The sequence below is a fragment of the Diabrotica undecimpunctata genome, chromosome 3 (assembly GCF_040954645.1).
Source record: "Diabrotica undecimpunctata isolate CICGRU chromosome 3, icDiaUnde3, whole genome shotgun sequence".
Classification (NCBI taxonomy): Eukaryota; Metazoa; Arthropoda; class Insecta; order Coleoptera; family Chrysomelidae; genus Diabrotica; species Diabrotica undecimpunctata.
The window spans coordinates 88024995-88042226 of NC_092805.1; the positions used below are offsets into that span (position 1 = coordinate 88024995).

The window sequence follows — 17232 nt, forward strand, 5'->3', positions numbered from 1 at the left end:
AGAAAACTGAAATAATATGCCTTAAATTTTAGATCAAATTAAAGGGTCTGTTGTGAGTTATTCAAGTTAAAATTTTTATTAAGTCTAAGACAATTTAAAATTGGAGTTGAAATAGCAGCTGCATGAACTTTCCATTATCAATGAATAAAAGACTTATCACAAGAATTGCTTCCGACCAGCCTGGAGAAAAACTTTTGGAATTATTGTTGGTAGAGTCCTCACTATACATTTTCGGACATATGGAAACTATTTTATTTTTAATTGAAGAATTTTTTTTAAATCTTAGAAAACTATAATTTTAGAGTCAAATGATATAAAATGCTTTTCAAACATCTCCCTCAGTTATTGCAAATAAGTATTTTAAAATGCTAATCTTGAATCTTTTTTTAAATATAATGGGAGATTATATGATACCCTCTTTTTAGAGGTTTATATAATAACTTAAAACACAAATCAAAGCGTTGCCACAAAAATGACGGCTGTCAAATTTGAGCGTTTTTATACAATATGCCGTTTTTTAACTCAACAACCAATTATCAAAACACTATAGCATTTATTGTTTACTTTCTGATCTGATGGAGATTAGTATCAAATGATATTTTGAAATTCAAAGACAAAAATCAGGCTGTGTATGCCAGACAAAAAGGTGTGGGTTCGAGTCCCATTGTAGGCCGGATTTTTCTTCCCCAATTTTCTAATATGATTTGATAACGCTATAGTAATTGTATCAATCTTCTTCTCTCTGAAGAACCTATCCAATTATGTAATAAAGTATGGAACATTCCATTTAAAAACAATGCTCAGGATCTGTCAATGTTCGTCAACAAACAATTTTTCGACGTTCGAAATCGACGTTTAAAGAAAAAATGATAATAACATACAATAAATAAATAAAAAAATAAATCGTTATCGTGTTATAAAGCAATTTAAACAAAAATTATTAACTTCGACTACTTCTAGATCGTCTTTTTAAAAGTAGCGATTTTATGTTCAGTAGACCTTATAAAATGTCAATAACTCTGGTTAAAATTTAAAGTGAAAAAATCTTTTTTACAATGTCACCATCTTCTACTTCTACTGAAATAAAAAAGTGTTATGTTATGTTTTTACTAAACTCTGACCACTTTGAGAATTTTCCACCTCTAAACCAATCTTATTCGGAAAAGTTCCCGCAAACTTAATATTCGAGCCAGCGAAATTAAAAAAATATATTTTTGAAATACCACAGTGTCCTGCTAGATTTTTATGAATTTATTGCCACCCTAGTAATTTATCACTTCTCAACTACCCCTTATGGGAAGTCAATAATTCTGTTGGGATAAAATTAAAGTGAAAAAATCTTCTTTTGCAATTTCACCGTCTTCCACTTATAACTGAAATGAAAAAGTGTTTTAAGTTTTTACTAAACCTTGACCAGCCTGATAATTTTCCACCCTTAAATCAATCTTATTTGGAAACGTTTCCGCTAGCTTAATATTCGAGGCAGTGAATTAAAAAAGAAAATTTTGAAATATCACAGTATTCTGCTAGGTTTTTACGAATTTATTAGTACTTTAGTAATTTTTTATCCCAAGACTAACCCTAGTGAGGAGTCAATAATTCTGGTAGGTTAAAATTAAAGGGGTAGAATTTTTTTGTAATTATACTGCACTTTATTCAAAATAAGAAACTGATCTGTTTTTAGTAAATGTTAACCAACGACACGTTTTTACTAAATGTTAACCAACCACACCAATTCTATCATCCACACATTTACTATATTTTTTGTGTTTTACTATATTTTTAACAGACTAGTCATTTTTTTCTCGACTACTTAAATTAAAAAGCATTCTCAAATGTTACTCGGTGCTAAATAATATATACTTTTTAAATGTTTAAATATATTGAATATTTTAAATATAGAATAGTCTAAATATTGAAAATATGAAAATACTTTGTTACAAAAATTATAAATTTTAACTGTTTTAAAAAAGTTACTCGGATTCGCGTCGTGAGTACCCTTTTATGAATATAAAATAACTGAAATCAAGTTGAGTTTTAGTAAATACAATGGAATTGTTATATTTAACATAATACTTAGCAGGTAAGAAATATTCAAATTCCAATAATTTTATTACATCCATTACTTTAATTAGCTAATTGTAAAGGCGGATCGAGACACCTATTGTTAAAAGATACCGGATAGGTACCTGAAAATTTGGAAAAAAGCTTAGGTATTAAATTTTATTATTATTTAAATAATAAGGGTATTAAATATACTGTTTAGGTTAGTTGTATAACATAAAGAGTTTATATTACTTGGAAAACATTTTAGCAGATAAATATTTTAAGAATATTCAAATAAGACGGAAATTACAAGTTGGACAGAACAGCTAGTTTAGATTATTTGAGTAGTAAAATAGATTTATATTAGCTGCATTTCAAAAATTTAAATATATTTATATTGTTTAATTTTATATCGATATTATATTTATTGTCAGTTGGATATAGGTAAAAATTAACAGAGTATTGGGGTATTAATGGGTTAGTTAAGGGGTGAAAAATTACTAGGGTGGTAATAAATTCACAAAAACCTATCAGAACATGATGGTATTTTAAAACTATTTTTTTAAATTTCGCTGTCTCGAATATTAAGCTAGTAAGAACTTTACTAAATAGGATTGATTTAGGGGGGAAAATGATTAGGATGGTCAAAGTTTAGTAAAAACTTAACAGCAGAACACTACTGTTTTATTTCAGTTATAAGTACAGGGCGGTGAAATTTTAAAGAATATTTTTTCTCCTTAAATTTTAACGTAACAGAATTATTGACTTCCGATAGGAGTAAATTGAGGGGTGAATAATTACTAGGGTGGTAATGAATTTGTAAAATCCTAGCAGAACACTGTGGCATTTCAAAATTTTTTTTTTCCAATTCCACTGGCTCGGATATTAAGCTAGCAGTAACGTTTTCAAATAAGATTGGTTTATCATCATTCCGTCTTTACAACCTTACGTGGGTCTTAGCCTCCTCAAGAATTTCTCTCCAGTCTTCCCCAACCCTCGCCTTTCTCTCTCCGCCAAGCACGTATTCCCATATTTTTCATGTCTTTATCGATGTTATCAAGGAACCTTGTTCTAGGTCTTCCTCTTCTTCTCTGACCAATGGGTCTATCAAGGAGCGTTTTCTAGCTGGGTCATTTTGTTCCATCCGCATTACATGCCCTATTCACCTCAGACGTTCCAAGATTAGTTTAGGGGAGCAGAACAGAACACTTTTTATTTTATTTAAAAGTTATAATTTATAAATGGGTGAAAAAATATGGCATAGGCAAAAATATATTTTTTTAAATTCTGCCAGTTTGAACCGTATGCCAGGAGAATCGCTCCCCTTAAGGGTGGTTCGGTGGTGAAAAATTATGATGGTAGTAATTAATTAGTGAAAAAAAAATGTCATAAACAAAAAGTTTTTTGTTTGAATTCTGCTAGCTTGAACTTTAAGGCAGCAGAATTACTCCACTTAAGGGTGGTTTGGTGGTCAAAAATTAGTGAAAAATCGGTGAAAAAATATTGCAAAGGTTAAATCGGATTTAGCTTATGTGCCCCCGCAAGCTTAATGGTCCTATAAAAAATGCTGAAGCACGTCGAATATAAATATGCGCTCTTTAAATATACTGGACAAGGTGACTCAGGCAAGCCTACCATAGTCTAAAAGCTTTACTTTTAATAGAACTTCCTGTATATTTTACTATTCTTAAAAGCTCCTTAATAACCCGATCTCAACCAACTATGTCATGTAGAGTCTATTATGAGTATTAAAGGGTAGTTAATATGTTGAAATTAAACAGTGTGGAAACCACTTATGGAATAAAATTGTTTGTGTCCTTGAATCTTCTGCCCTCATGAATCATCTTGTACATTTAAATTCATGTTTAAAGAGCACATTTGAATTTAAAAGTAACAGGTGAGGCGGTTTTTTATAATTTTCTAAAATAAGGACGCAAACAATTGTATTCCATGAGTGGTTTACACACTGTATAATTTTAAAATTCCACCCTGTATTATTCATAATAGACCCTACATAATACAAGATATAGTTTGTCGAGATCAGGTTATTAAGCAGCTTTTACAAATAAAAAATATACAGGGAAGTCTATTAAAAATAAAACTTATGCAGTATGCTAGGCATGCGTGAATTACCCTGTACATTTAAATTTTTCCTTAAAAGGCACACATTTATATGTATTAAAAGTCGACGGGTGTCATCGTTTTTAATTTTTTTTTAAAGGACAGAAATAACTCTATTCTATTATACAGGGGGTCCACATATATTGTATTTTATTATATATAATAGTAATAATAATAATAAATTGCCTTTATTTAGTCTGTAAAAATTTACAAACACGAGATACATGAGGCAAAGTCTAGCTAGAGCTACTCCACTTAACCTCAAGTTTACAAAGTCAGTTTGAAATAAGTAGAACATGAAAAAAAAATGATTTATAAATTGACATAAATGATAATATAATATTGAAATGATAGAAATAGTCATGTGGCTACTAGAAAAATAAGATAAACTAAATAAAAGAAAAATTTTTTGTTAAACTATTAAACACTAAAACAGCGTTGTAAGTAAACGATCGCTGGAAAATAGCTAGTCTATATCTTGGCAGCATAAGACTATGAGGATATCTCAGATCCAGATTATGAGCGTCTCCACGAAATACTAATTTGTTCTTTAAATAAATAGGATTTGACGACGAAATAATTCGATATATCAATGAGGCGAGGTGATATTTGTATAAATTATCTATGGTTAACCATTGAAGTTCTTTTATTTTGCATATTATACGATCATATTTTCTTATGCCAAAGACAAATGTGCAACAATTATTTTGAATTTTTTGCAACTTTAATTTCGTAACCTGATCTAAGCAAGGGTAAAATACCAAGAGCCCATAATTAAGAATTGACATTACGATAGTTGCACAAAGTAACTTACGCAATTTAAAGTTTAAAATGCCTGTACTTCTATACAGTTGACGCATAACTAAATAGCATTTTTTTACTAAAAGGGTGACATGCTCTTGAAAACGTAACGTACAGTTATATATGACTCCTAAGTTTCTACAACTATTAACATTTTTTAGAGGATCATTTTTTATAATTAGTTTTAAGTTATCCTGAACAGTGTTAGGTTCAAAAGAGAAATACAGTTGTGTGTCATCTACAAAAGAGTGCAATTTCAGATTATTTAAAGATTTATACAGATCGGAAATATATATTTAAAAAAGAAGAGGACCAAGAACCGAACCTTGAGGCACCTCTGAATTGACAGATGCAAATTCTGATGAATTATTATCGATTATGACTTTTGATAACGATTTACCAAACAAAATTTGAAAAACTGTAAGGAGGTATCATTAAATCCAAAATATTTCAATTTAGCACACAGAAGAGCGTGATCAATAGTGTCGAAGGCTTTAGAAAAATCAAGCACGATGACTGAGGTTGCTTTTCCTGCATCAAATGATCGAAGTATATTATCTGTTAAGTCAAGAAGCAGAGTCGTTGTACTAAACTCTTTTCTAAATCCTGATTGTATATACGTAACTACATTATTTCTAAAAATATAATCGTATATCTGTTTATAGATAACCTTTTCTAAAATTTTTGACAGTCCCGGTAAAATGCTTATTTTGGGCGAAGATCATTAAGTGATTCAGGTTTATTTGATTTGGGCAGTGGTTTTACCAAAGCGTATTTACCAAGTGTCCGGAAAATAACCTACCTCCAAAGAACAATTTATAATGTGCGTAATATAAGGAGCAGTAATAGAAAGGGAGAGTTGTAGCATCTTTGCAGAAATATTATCACATCCATATCCAACAGCTTCCGAATTTAACTTCATCAATAGTGGCCATTTTAAACGAGAAAATAATATCTGGGTTGAAAATATTTGACTGATACCATTGGGTTGTCTCAGGACAACAATTTACAGGGCTAAAGGCAGATGTAAAATAATTATTTATAGATACAGGATCTTTAAGCTCATGAGGGATCTCTATAACTGGTTTATTTACAATTTTGAATAACCTCATAGCTTTCCAAAGATCTTTTTTAATTAAAGAAGCAGACCGATAATTTAAGTAACCATTCTTCTCCAGACGGACTGCGTTAGTAACTGCATTTCGAAGATCTTTATAGTAACTATAGTCGAAGACGTTTTTAGTTTTCTTATATTTAATTCTAAAATATTATAACACTATCGTACACTAAATAAAAAAATATAATAGTAGCCAACAGAGTATCCGTATCACAGAAAAGGTAAAGCACCAACTTATTCCTATAACAAATATGGCAACATGGCTTTCAAACACACTGTATATACAGCAATACTTATGGAACCCCCAAACACAGAAAATGTGTTACGGATATATTTGTGGCATCTTTTGCACACAGTTTCTGATGACAAAATAATTGTGGAATCCGGTGCCACAATTATATTCGTCGATAATATTAGAACCATGGAGTGTATCAAAGCAATTCCTATCCATAAACACTCTGCACGACGGGTGCCAGTATCATGGTATGTTTACACCGATTTGCCACAATTGAGGATATAGTATGTGATGCCACAAATATTGCGAAACGTGTATAGGTGTGTGTGTGTGTGTGTGTGTGTGTGTGTGTGTGTGTGTGTGTGTGTGTGTGTGTGTGTGTGTGTGTGTGTGTGTGTGTGTGTGTGTGTGTGTGTGTGTGTGTGTGTGTGTGTGTGTGTGTGTGTGTGTGTGTGTGTGTGTGTGTGTGTGTGTGTGTGTGTGTGTGTGTGTGTGTGTGTGTGTGTGTGTGTGTGTGTGTGTGTGTGTGTGTGTGTGTGTGTGTGTGTGTGTGTGTGTGTGTGTGTGTGTGTGTGTGTGTGTGTGTGTGTGTGTGTGTGTGTGTGTGTGTGTGTGTGTGTGTGTGTGTGTGTGTGTGTGTGTGTGTGTGTGTGTGTGTGTGTGTGTGTGTGTGTGTGTGTGTGTGTGTGTGTGTGTGTGTGTGTGTGTGTGTGTGTGTGTGTGTGTGTGTGTGTGTGTGTGTGTGTGTGTGTGTGTGTGTGTGTGTGTGTGTGTGTGTGTGTGTGTGTGTGTGTGTGTGTGTGTGTGTGTGTGTGTGTGTGTGTGTGTGTGTGTGTGTGTGTGTGTGTGTGTGTGTGTGTGTGTGTGTGTGTGTGTGTGTGTGTGTGTGTGTGTGTGTGTGTGTGTGTGTGTGTGTGTGTGTGTGTGTGTGTGTGTGTGTGTGTGTGTGTGTGTGTGTGTGTGTGTGTGTGTGTGTGTGTGTGTGTGTGTGTGTGTGTGTGTGTGTGTGTGTGTGTGTGTGTGTGTGTGTGTGTGTGTGTGTGTGTGTGTGTGTGTGTGTGTGTGTGTGTGTGTGTGTGTGTGTGTGTGTGTGTGTGTGTGTGTGTGTGTGTGTGTGTGTGTGTGTGTGTGTGTGTGTGTGTGTGTGTGTGTGTGTGTGTGTGTGTGTGTGTGTGTGTGTGTGTGTGTGTGTGTGTGTGTGTGTGTGTGTGTGTGTGTGTGTGTGTGTGTGTGTGTGTGTGTGTGTGTGTGTGTGTGTGTGTGTGTGTGTGTGTGTGTGTGTGTGTGTGTGTGTGTGTGTGTGTGTGTGTGTGTGTGTGTGTGTGTGTGTGTGTGTGTGTGTGTGTGTGTGTGTGTGTGTGTGTGTGTGTGTGTGTGTGTGTGTGTGTGTGTGTGTGTGTGTGTGTGTGTGTGTGTGTGTGTGTGTGTGTGTGTGTGTGTGTGTGTGTGTGTGTGTGTGTGTGTGTGTGTGTGTGTGTGTGTGTGTGTGTGTGTGTGTGTGTGTGTGTGTGTGTGTGTGTGTGTGTGTGTGTGTGTGTGTGTGTGTGTGTGTGTGTGTGTGTGTGTGTGTGTGTGTGTGTGTGTGTGTGTGTGTGTGTGTGTGTGTGTGTGTGTGTGTGTGTGTGTGTGTGTGTGTGTGTGTGTGTGTGTGTGTGTGTGTGTGTGTGTGTGTGTGTGTGTGTGTGTGTGTGTGTGTGTGTGTGTGTGTGTGTCATACTTACGGTTGTGTTGTACAATTTACATCATGACCTTTCTTTCCATACTGTCTCCTCCATTTCCTCGCCCATGTCCATCTATTATCTCAACGATACGGATGTGGGCAGAACATTAAGATAAATAAAGATAAGACAAATAAAAATATCGGGAAAGAAATAAAAGGCAGAATTTACAAAACAATCACCAGACCAATAATGGCATACGCGGCAGAAACACGACCTGGCACAGAAAGGACAAAAAGGATGTTAGAAACAGCAGAGATGAAAACACTTGATTGATTGTAAAACACTATGGGACAGAGCTAGAACTGCAGATATACGAAGTAAATGCAAGATGGAGTAAGAAATAGAAGAGTAGACTGGGTAAGAAATAGAAGACTGGAGGACTCAAGGAGACTCAAGGACTAGAGACTCAAGGACTGGGTAAGAAATAGAAGAGTAGAATTGAACGATGATCATAGAAGCCGAATGAGAACAAATTGAATAGTAAACGGTTCCCCAATAGGAAGACGATCAGTAGGAAGACCACGAAAACGATGGAACGACAACTTACTGGAGGCACATTAAAAAACAGTCATGTCTACATAAAAAGAAGAAGAACTATCATGTTGTAGATAATTCTGATATTGTCGATTTATTTTAATCCTCACCCTGTAGTTTCTTAAAAACATACTCCAATAAATGATTCAAGAGATATTAGTGTCTCCTTATCTGCGTTTTAATTCAATTGTTTCTGTTGATCGGTATGGTTTTATTTTATGTCAGGCATTTCTGTATAGGTTTTCTACAGTACATTGGCGTTTCTGAGGGTAGTGCATGTGTTGCATTTTGTGAGTATATTTTATGTGATAAGTTTGTGTTATTGATAAAACGTGTTATTGATAATACGAGTGTTATAATTTGTCGTTTTATAGTAAATTTTTAGTTATATTCTGTGATTATTTGGTTTGTGTTTTATTGGAGTTTTGGTTTATAGTAAATTTTTAGTTATATGTATTCTGTGATTATTTGGTTTGCGTTTTATTGGAGTTTTGGTTTATAGTAAATTTTTAGTTATATTCTGTGATTATTTGATTTGAGTTTTATTGGAGTTTTGGTTTATAGTGAAGTTTTAGTTATATTCTGTGATTATTTGATTTGAGTTTTATTGGAGTTTTGGTTTATAGTGAATTTTTACTTATACTCTGTGATTTTGAAATACAATGGACGAAAAACCGAGTTGTTCCAAGAGAAGACAGCAACATTCTGATGTTGATTCCAAAAATGTAAAGCAGCAGAAGAGACGGAAAATGTTAACGTCCGAAGAGAAGGTAATGATACAAAACCTTTATGAAGGAATTGTCGCCTGAAAAAGGCATTAAATGTTAGCCAAGCGGTCGACATTTGTAGCAGTTTAATAAAAGTATCCGTTAGACGTATTTATCGTGTACTTAAAAATACATCGGAAAATAAAAAGCAAGAAAAAGTTAATACTAGAGGTAGCAAAAGCATGGTTTTGGATGACGAGACAAGGAATATTATACGTCGAAAAATTCATTCATTTTATTTTCGGAGTAAAATTCCAACACTAAAAAAAATTTTCAGAACTCGAAAACGATGACTCCTTACCCAAGATATCTCGTAGAGTCTTAATCAGGACCATGCGCGAAATAAACTTTCGATATGTAAAACGCAACAGAAAAAGTATGCTATTAGAAAAAAATGAAAGTATTCTGTGCAGAAGAAAATATTTAGAAGAAATACACAAAATTCGCAGCACTGGACGCAAAATATATTATTTGGATGAAACCTGGATTAAAGAAGGTCATACAGTTGGAAAAGTTTGGCAAGATTTAAATGTCAAAAGTAAACGCGAAGCATTTATAGAAGGCTGTTCTACAGGATTAAAAGCTCCATCAGGAAAGGGACGGCGTTTAATCATCACCCATATAGGAAGTGATACAGGGTTCCTTGACGATGGTTTGCTTCAATTTGAGTCGAAAAAAAACAGGTGATTATCATAAAGAAATGACTTCCGAAGTATTTGAGCGCTGGTTTAAGAGATTACCAAAATTGGAACCTGGGTCTGTGGTTGTTATGGATAATGCGTCATATCATAGCCGCAGACTAAAACAATTACCGACGACGGCATGGCGAAAAGGGAGAATTCAAGAATGGCTTACAGAAAAGGGGATTGCATACGAAGAATCAATGCTCAAAATTCAGCTACTAGACATTGCACGGTTAAGGAAAAGTGAATATCTTAAATATGCTGTGGATATTTAAGATATTCACTTAATCCCATTGAACTTATCTGGGCGCAAGTGAAAGGAGAAGTAGCACACAATAACAAAACGTTCAAATTAAACGAAGTTAAGGAACTTTTGATTCAAGCAATCCTCCATGTAACTCCAGAGAAATGGGCTAAATGTATAGGCCACATAATTAAAGAACATCGTATGTGGGAACTTGACACTCATATCGAAGTTTTACTAGAGCCAATTATAATTACATCAGGTGAAGATAATGACAGCGATAGCAGCACTGCATCTTCAGATTTAGACAGCGAATAATATTTTCTAATAGTTTAGTAAGAACATCAGCATAAAAAAACCAAAAACAGAAAAAAAACGAGAAGAACATAGTAAGTGTGTAGTGCTTGTGTTTAAATAGAATAGTACAATGTTTTGTTACATAAAAAATTATTTTTATTTTGTTTTTATAGAATTTTATTTTGTTTTATAGGATTTTATAGCCGGGTGGCATCAGTAAGCTTTCTGTAAAATTACTTGTTTTTTATAGCTCTTTGTTTGTGGCATTGTGAATAAGCCACCAAATATTTATTCATATGTTTAATTTACTGACGTTTCGATCTCTATATAAAGAGACTTTTTCAAATATAAAAATGATAAGTTATATTTATTTTTTTACAGCTTTTTGCTTGTGACAAGGGAAAATGGAAATAATCCACAATATATCTATTTACATGTTTAATTCGCTGTTTCTTCTATATTCCAGAGACCTTTTCAAAGTTTTGACATCTCTCTTTCAAATTGAGAATCTATACTATAGTAAGTGTTCAAAATGTGCTCATCTACTTCCTGACAGTAATGCATCTCATTTCTAAACTCTTGCCGTACTCGTTCAAATGTGTCGGGGGAAATTGCCCTACATTTTCAACAATTCGTTGTTTCAAAATGTCAATATTGTCGGGTGTTGTAGCGTTAACTTTAGATTTCAAGTATCCCCATAAAAAAATCTAATGGTGTGAGTTCCGGTGACCGAGCTGGCCGTTTTATCGTACCTCGTTGTCCAATCCATCTACCACGATATTTCTCATCTAGGTAACGTCTTACTGCACCATAATGGTGTGCAGGAGTATCATTTTGTTGAACGTTATTTCCAAGTTGCCGAATTCATCCGGATTATCATCCAGAATTTCAAGTATTAACGGTTCAATTGCATTTTGTAACATATCCAGAAACACTTCACCGGTTAAGTTAGTATTGAGAAAAACAGGCCTTACTATGTTTCCCAAAATACCTGCCCAAACATTTATTTTTTTTGGAAATTGAGTATATGTTTCACGAAAGACGAGAGGATTTATGTCACTCCAACACCTCACATTGTGTGTTAACATTTCCATTGAGAGAAAAAGTACTTTCGTCACTAAAACAAATTGTTTTTATGTAATCGGGCTGTTGGTTAATTTTATTGGACATATTTTCACAGAATTCTAGTCTTCGGTCGGGTCATCATCTGAAATTTGGTGCGCAATTTTTAATTTGTATGGATGAAATTTGTTTTCAGCCAACACTCGGTGTATTGTCTTTTGACTGATTCCATAGATAGATGCAACTTGGGTTGTAAAAGAAGTAGGGTTCACTACCATTTCTGAAATTATGTTAATTTTTTTGTCATCACTAATTGTTGGTCGACCAGATCGTTTGACATCTTGAACACTACCTGTTTGTTTAAACTTCCAAAGAAGCTTCCTTAAATAAGCTCGTGATGTAGGGCGATCGGGGTACCTCTCATTAAAAAGAAGTTCCGCTGCATGAAAATTATTTCCACATTCACCAATTATTAACACAGCTGCTACTTTGTCGGGTACAGTACGTACCATTCAGCCTTTGTAAAAATTTAAACGTCTCGTTAAACAATAATTAAACTAAATATTAACTAAGAACAACTAACTAAAAACAACTTGAATAATCTTGAATTAACTGAACTAAGCAGAAACAGAAACTAAATATTGAGCTATAAACGCTTTTGCAAACTAAAACCAACTAGAGAATTGACAAACGTCAATTTATTTGACAAATAACCAAAGGCGGACGTTAGAATTTTTATTAATTAAATGCCAAACTAGAATTTTAGTATTTATTTAATTTATTCGTCAAAATCATATTAAATCCAAACAAAATTAATGTGATTGAATAGGTATATTAAAGTAATTGTAGTTTGGCACTTAATTAATAAATATTCTAACGTTTGCCTCTGGTTAATTGTCAAAAAATTTGACCTTGACGTAAAAACAATTAGAGAATTAAAAATCGTCAACTTTTTGACAAGTAACCAGAGGCGGAGGTTTTATTATTAATTAAATGCGAAACTACAATTTTAGTATTTATTTAATTTATTCATCAAAATGAGCTTAAACTCAAATAAAATTAGTATGGTTTTTCAAAAGAGGTATCCCTTGACCTAAAGTCCTATTTAAAATTATCTGTCACAGTGGCGCTGTCACTATTATGTCACCTGTTATGACTAGTTAAGAAGCCTACGTCTGTTTATTACCTACCCACAAATTTCACTATTATAAGTATAACCGTTCAAAAGATACGAGGAGGGAAAGGACGTTTGACTAGCACTGTATAAGATCTAAACATCTATAATCAATTCGACTATTTTTGAGCTAGTGGCCTACATAGTCATATGTTGTTAGAAATTGAGTAGCTCTATAAATCGTGCTATCCACGAAGTTTTTTTTAATATCATCTCATCTGGACCTCCTGATTGATATCCATCAACTTTTTTCGTTAATCTGATGAATGGAATTAGGAGGAAATAATTATTTTTATTAATTTGGACGTTAAGAATATATAAATATTATAAGAGAGAGATAAGGAAAGAGAGAGAGAGAGAGATATAAGGAAAGGGAGAGAGAGGAAGAAACATACATTATCGAAATTGCATACAAGTATTCTATCCGTATGAAGAGTTCACAATGCGGTTTCTTTTACACTATATGTTTAATTCCAATGATGTCTTCTTCATTTCCATAAGTTATAATTAGACTTGCGACTAGAATTATGCAAATTGCATATTTTGCATATACTGCATAAAAATTGCAAAATGTCAAATTTTGCATATTTTTATTAAAGTGAGCATAAAGTGCATATAATTTGAAAATTTGGTGTTATAGTTAACAGGTGTTATAGTTAGTTTGCATATTTTTATAAAAGTGAGCATAAAGTGCATATAATTTGAAAATTTGGTGTTAACTATATATTTTTATATTCAAACTTACAGATAGCATGAAAATGCCAATATATAATTTTGTTTTATAATCACTTGGTATTCAAATTCTTGGTATAGTAACTAATAAAAGACAGCGGCTTATAGTTTTGTCCTGGAATTAAGGGTTTGTGTTTGCCAGTTTATGTCTCTAGGTAAAAAATTTTTATTTTGACGGTCAGTTTCACTTGGTTTCACTTTTGTTGTAAAATTGGAGGCGTAAACAACGTGTATTTCTAATTGTGAATAATTTTATTGTGCGTTGTGGCAAAACCGTAAGTACATACGTATTATTTTTTATTTTATTTTAAAAATTTACACGGTGGTACAAACAAAGATTTTTAAATTGGAGATTATGTTTAAGAAAAGTACCTACACAAGGCTAGTTCGCAATAAATCGATGTATTTTTCCTTTTTTCCAGCATTTTTTAAACTCCTTGCGATAAAAAATAGGATACCTATTTAAAATTCAAATCATTCAATAGTCTACTAAAAGGTCGCTAACATTTTTTTTTCTAACAATAGCATAATTTGCTTTAATTTTGCTAAACACAAAACATATCATATATTGGACTTATATAATTAAGTGCTTTTAATTTATGCTCACAGTATTTTTTCTTTAAATGTAAACAGAAAAGACCAAGAGCCTCTTGTAAATATTTGGGGGTTCTTCCTTCTTGCAGTCATTTCTTGCTATTTTCAAGATTACTACACCGATTTTTATTTAATTTAATTTAAATATTCTAATTGTAATGCAAAAACGGTTCATTTTTAGTTTATTTCTACAATCTTAGATTTTAAAAATGGGTACAACTATAGAATATTTATATTCTTTTTTAGATTTCGTCTGAAAAAAAAATTCAAATAGATCCACATGTCAGAACAGCGAAACATTTAGCTAAAAAAGTAAAAACCACATCCGGTGAAAAATATCAACCTTCAGTGTCCAAGTGCTTTCAGTCAAGTTCCAAAAAACAAACCGAACAAGAAACTTTTAACGAAGACTTGTGTCGTGCATTAGTATCTTCTAATATACCGCTTTCAAAATTATCTAATGAAAAATTTAGTTATTTTTTAAAAAAATATTGCAAACAAAACATTCCCAGTGAACGAACTCACAAACTAGCAAACTTTTTTCTTCCTGCTGCTGTGCCTAATGATAAATTATTGCTTATTTTATCTGATGCCGCACCATATATGGTGAAAGCAGGACAAAATTTAAAAATATTTTATCCAAACTTAATACATGTCACTTGATTAGCGCATGGAATAAACAGAGTTGCGGAGGAAGTAAGAAAAAAATTTCCACTATTTAACAGTTTATTAGCGAGCGTCAAAAAAGTATTCCTGAAATCACCTGTAAGAATACAATGTTACAGAAATATGCTTCCTGCTGTTCCACTTCCACCGCAACCTATTTTAACACGTTCGGGAACATGGTTGGAACCAGCTAATTTATATGCTGATCATTTTGTTGATTAAAAAAAATAATTAACCTTTTAAAGGATGATAGTTGCCAATCTTTATTGGAAGCTAAGCAAGCCTTCCAAAATAACATCCTCCAACAGCAACTGTCATTCATAAAATCAAATTATAGTTTTGTCCAGAAAACTATAACTCAATTAGAATCCTCCAAATTATCATTGTTAGAGAGTACAGTTTTAATAAACGAATTTGAGTCATTGTGTCAAAACGTTAAAGGTACTATTGGAAAAGAATTTTTTTAAAAATTTAAAGTAATTATGGAAAAAAATAGTGGTTACCAGGTTCTTTCTGAAGTGGTTTCAGTACTAGCTGGGACTTTTTCTGAATCACTTAATTTAGAACCATCTATTATAGTAAATTTGAAAAATGTCCCAGTTACATCAGTTGATGTCGAAAGAAGTTTTTCTATTTACAAATATATGTATTCAGATAGAAGCCAGAAGTTTTTATTAAAAAATTTTGAACATCATTTGATAATCTATTGTTATCAGAATTCAAAATAATATTTATATGTTAAAATAATTGTATATGTTATGTATTTATAATATTGTGAGTATTTTTGTAAATAAAAAAATATTGTAAATATTTTTTATTTCATGCATATTTTCTAGATAAATATGCATATTTTGCATAAAATACTGCATATTTTTGCATAAAATACTGCATATTTCAGCGCATATTTCATACTTTTTTATTTGCATATTTGCCAAGTCTAGTTATAATACTGCCTACAAATGTTAGGAAACGATGGTTAATATGTGGTCAGCTGAAATTAAACGCGGTAGTATTATAATTCGGCAACTGTTCCAGAAAACATAAAAAGAGCCTGAAGATACAAGAAACCTCGTATAGAAAGCAAACATTGTATCTTTAAAAAATATATATAGTTTTGCTGTCACTTTTGCAATTATTTGTTTACATTAAAAACACAGAAACTTTTAGTCCGTCCTGTATATTATTTTCGAAACCATATCTTTCCTTTTAATACCCAGTACGTTCAGTATTTTAATAATATACAAACATTAAATGTGTAAATGAGTGTTTATCGTGGACTAAATTACGAAATAGATTAATATATATTTTTTTCGAGGACAAATAAAAGAATCAATTAGCAAATACCTGTGTTCAGTGTATGAATGCAGTTGCTTAAACGATGATACTGTTCAAGTCTGTCCCGCTAGCGGTTTTTACGTTAACTTTGTTTTCTTCTAAGGACTTTTGTGCAACGGCCAGCGAGGTGTTCGACGAGGTTAAATATTACGAGAAACTCATCACGGATGAACTTCAAAAAGCTCTCAATTATGAAACGCCTACCAATGCGAAGATGTACGAACCAGACGACACTACGATCAGAGGTAATTACTTTATGCATTACGTTTTTGAAATCTTGTGTTTTGTAAACAAGCTAATTTATAAAAATATCTTGAGCGATACCAAATTTGGGCAAAACATGCGCCTGACTATTATAACTCTAAATTGATTTTTCCATAGAAACGTCCTCGATTATTTGGCCGTCCCATCTTATTTTGGTACTTCACCTTGGTATATCTATCACTGGTAATTTGGTTATTTTTTTGATAACTACTGGGCCGATCCCTTCTATATCTGACTTTATGTGCCTTATTAAATCTGTTAATGTCACTCCTAAAGTTACCTTGTTTGGTTGTTCCAAAATATTTTCTCCTTTTAAATTATTTTTTCTCTAGGATCCTTAACCTGTCCCCATATTTTTGTGTTAAGCACATTGTTTCGGCACCATTTGTTATTACTAACCTAATTGCAGCTATGTAAATTTTGTAATCTATGCTATGATATCGATATTGTAATCAGACTTTTTGTTTCGACAGCATTTTTATCCTTGTATCTCGACTTTAAATAATGAGGTTGACAGTGAATCGCCTTTGTCTTACTCCATTTAATATTTTTGTTTTCAGAGGAGTCTCTTCTCAGCCTATGATCATACGGAATCGTATTACTATAATTTCGGCTAACCCTATTCCGTACATCTCCCCAATTATTTTCAGTCTTCGTTATTGTTTTATTCACTTCCATCTCTGTTGGTGTTTTTGTAATTTTTCTTCTCAGCATACCATTTTTTGAAAACTACTACCGTCTTACTCATTTTCAACTTTTTAACGTCGGTTTTAGTATCCACTTATGCTGTCTGATTACAGAATTTGCAGCTTAAGTCTCCATAAAATATGATTGTAATG

The 17232-nt window shown here is 32.7% G+C and overlaps 2 protein-coding genes across 4 annotated transcripts in view; one reads left to right on the forward strand and one right to left on the reverse strand.

The window, feature by feature from the left end:
- Cals (calsyntenin 1) overlaps window positions 1–17232 on the reverse strand; it is a 457567-nt gene that overhangs the window by 326254 nt on the left and 114081 nt on the right. The gene's annotated exons all lie outside the window — the stretch shown is intronic.
- The window catches only part of LOC140437016 (glucose dehydrogenase [FAD, quinone]-like), a 97878-nt gene continuing 96685 nt past the window's right edge, over window positions 16040–17232 (forward strand). Inside the window, exon 1 of one of the 3 annotated variants that reach the window (XM_072526235.1) lies at window positions 16040–16374. In XM_072526235.1, coding sequence (XP_072382336.1) covers window positions 16173–16374 — 202 coding nt within the window. In that variant the 5' untranslated portion in view covers window positions 16040–16172. The remainder of the gene's footprint in view (window positions 16375–17232) is intronic. The other 2 variants (XM_072526236.1, XM_072526237.1) reach the window with 2 other exon arrangements.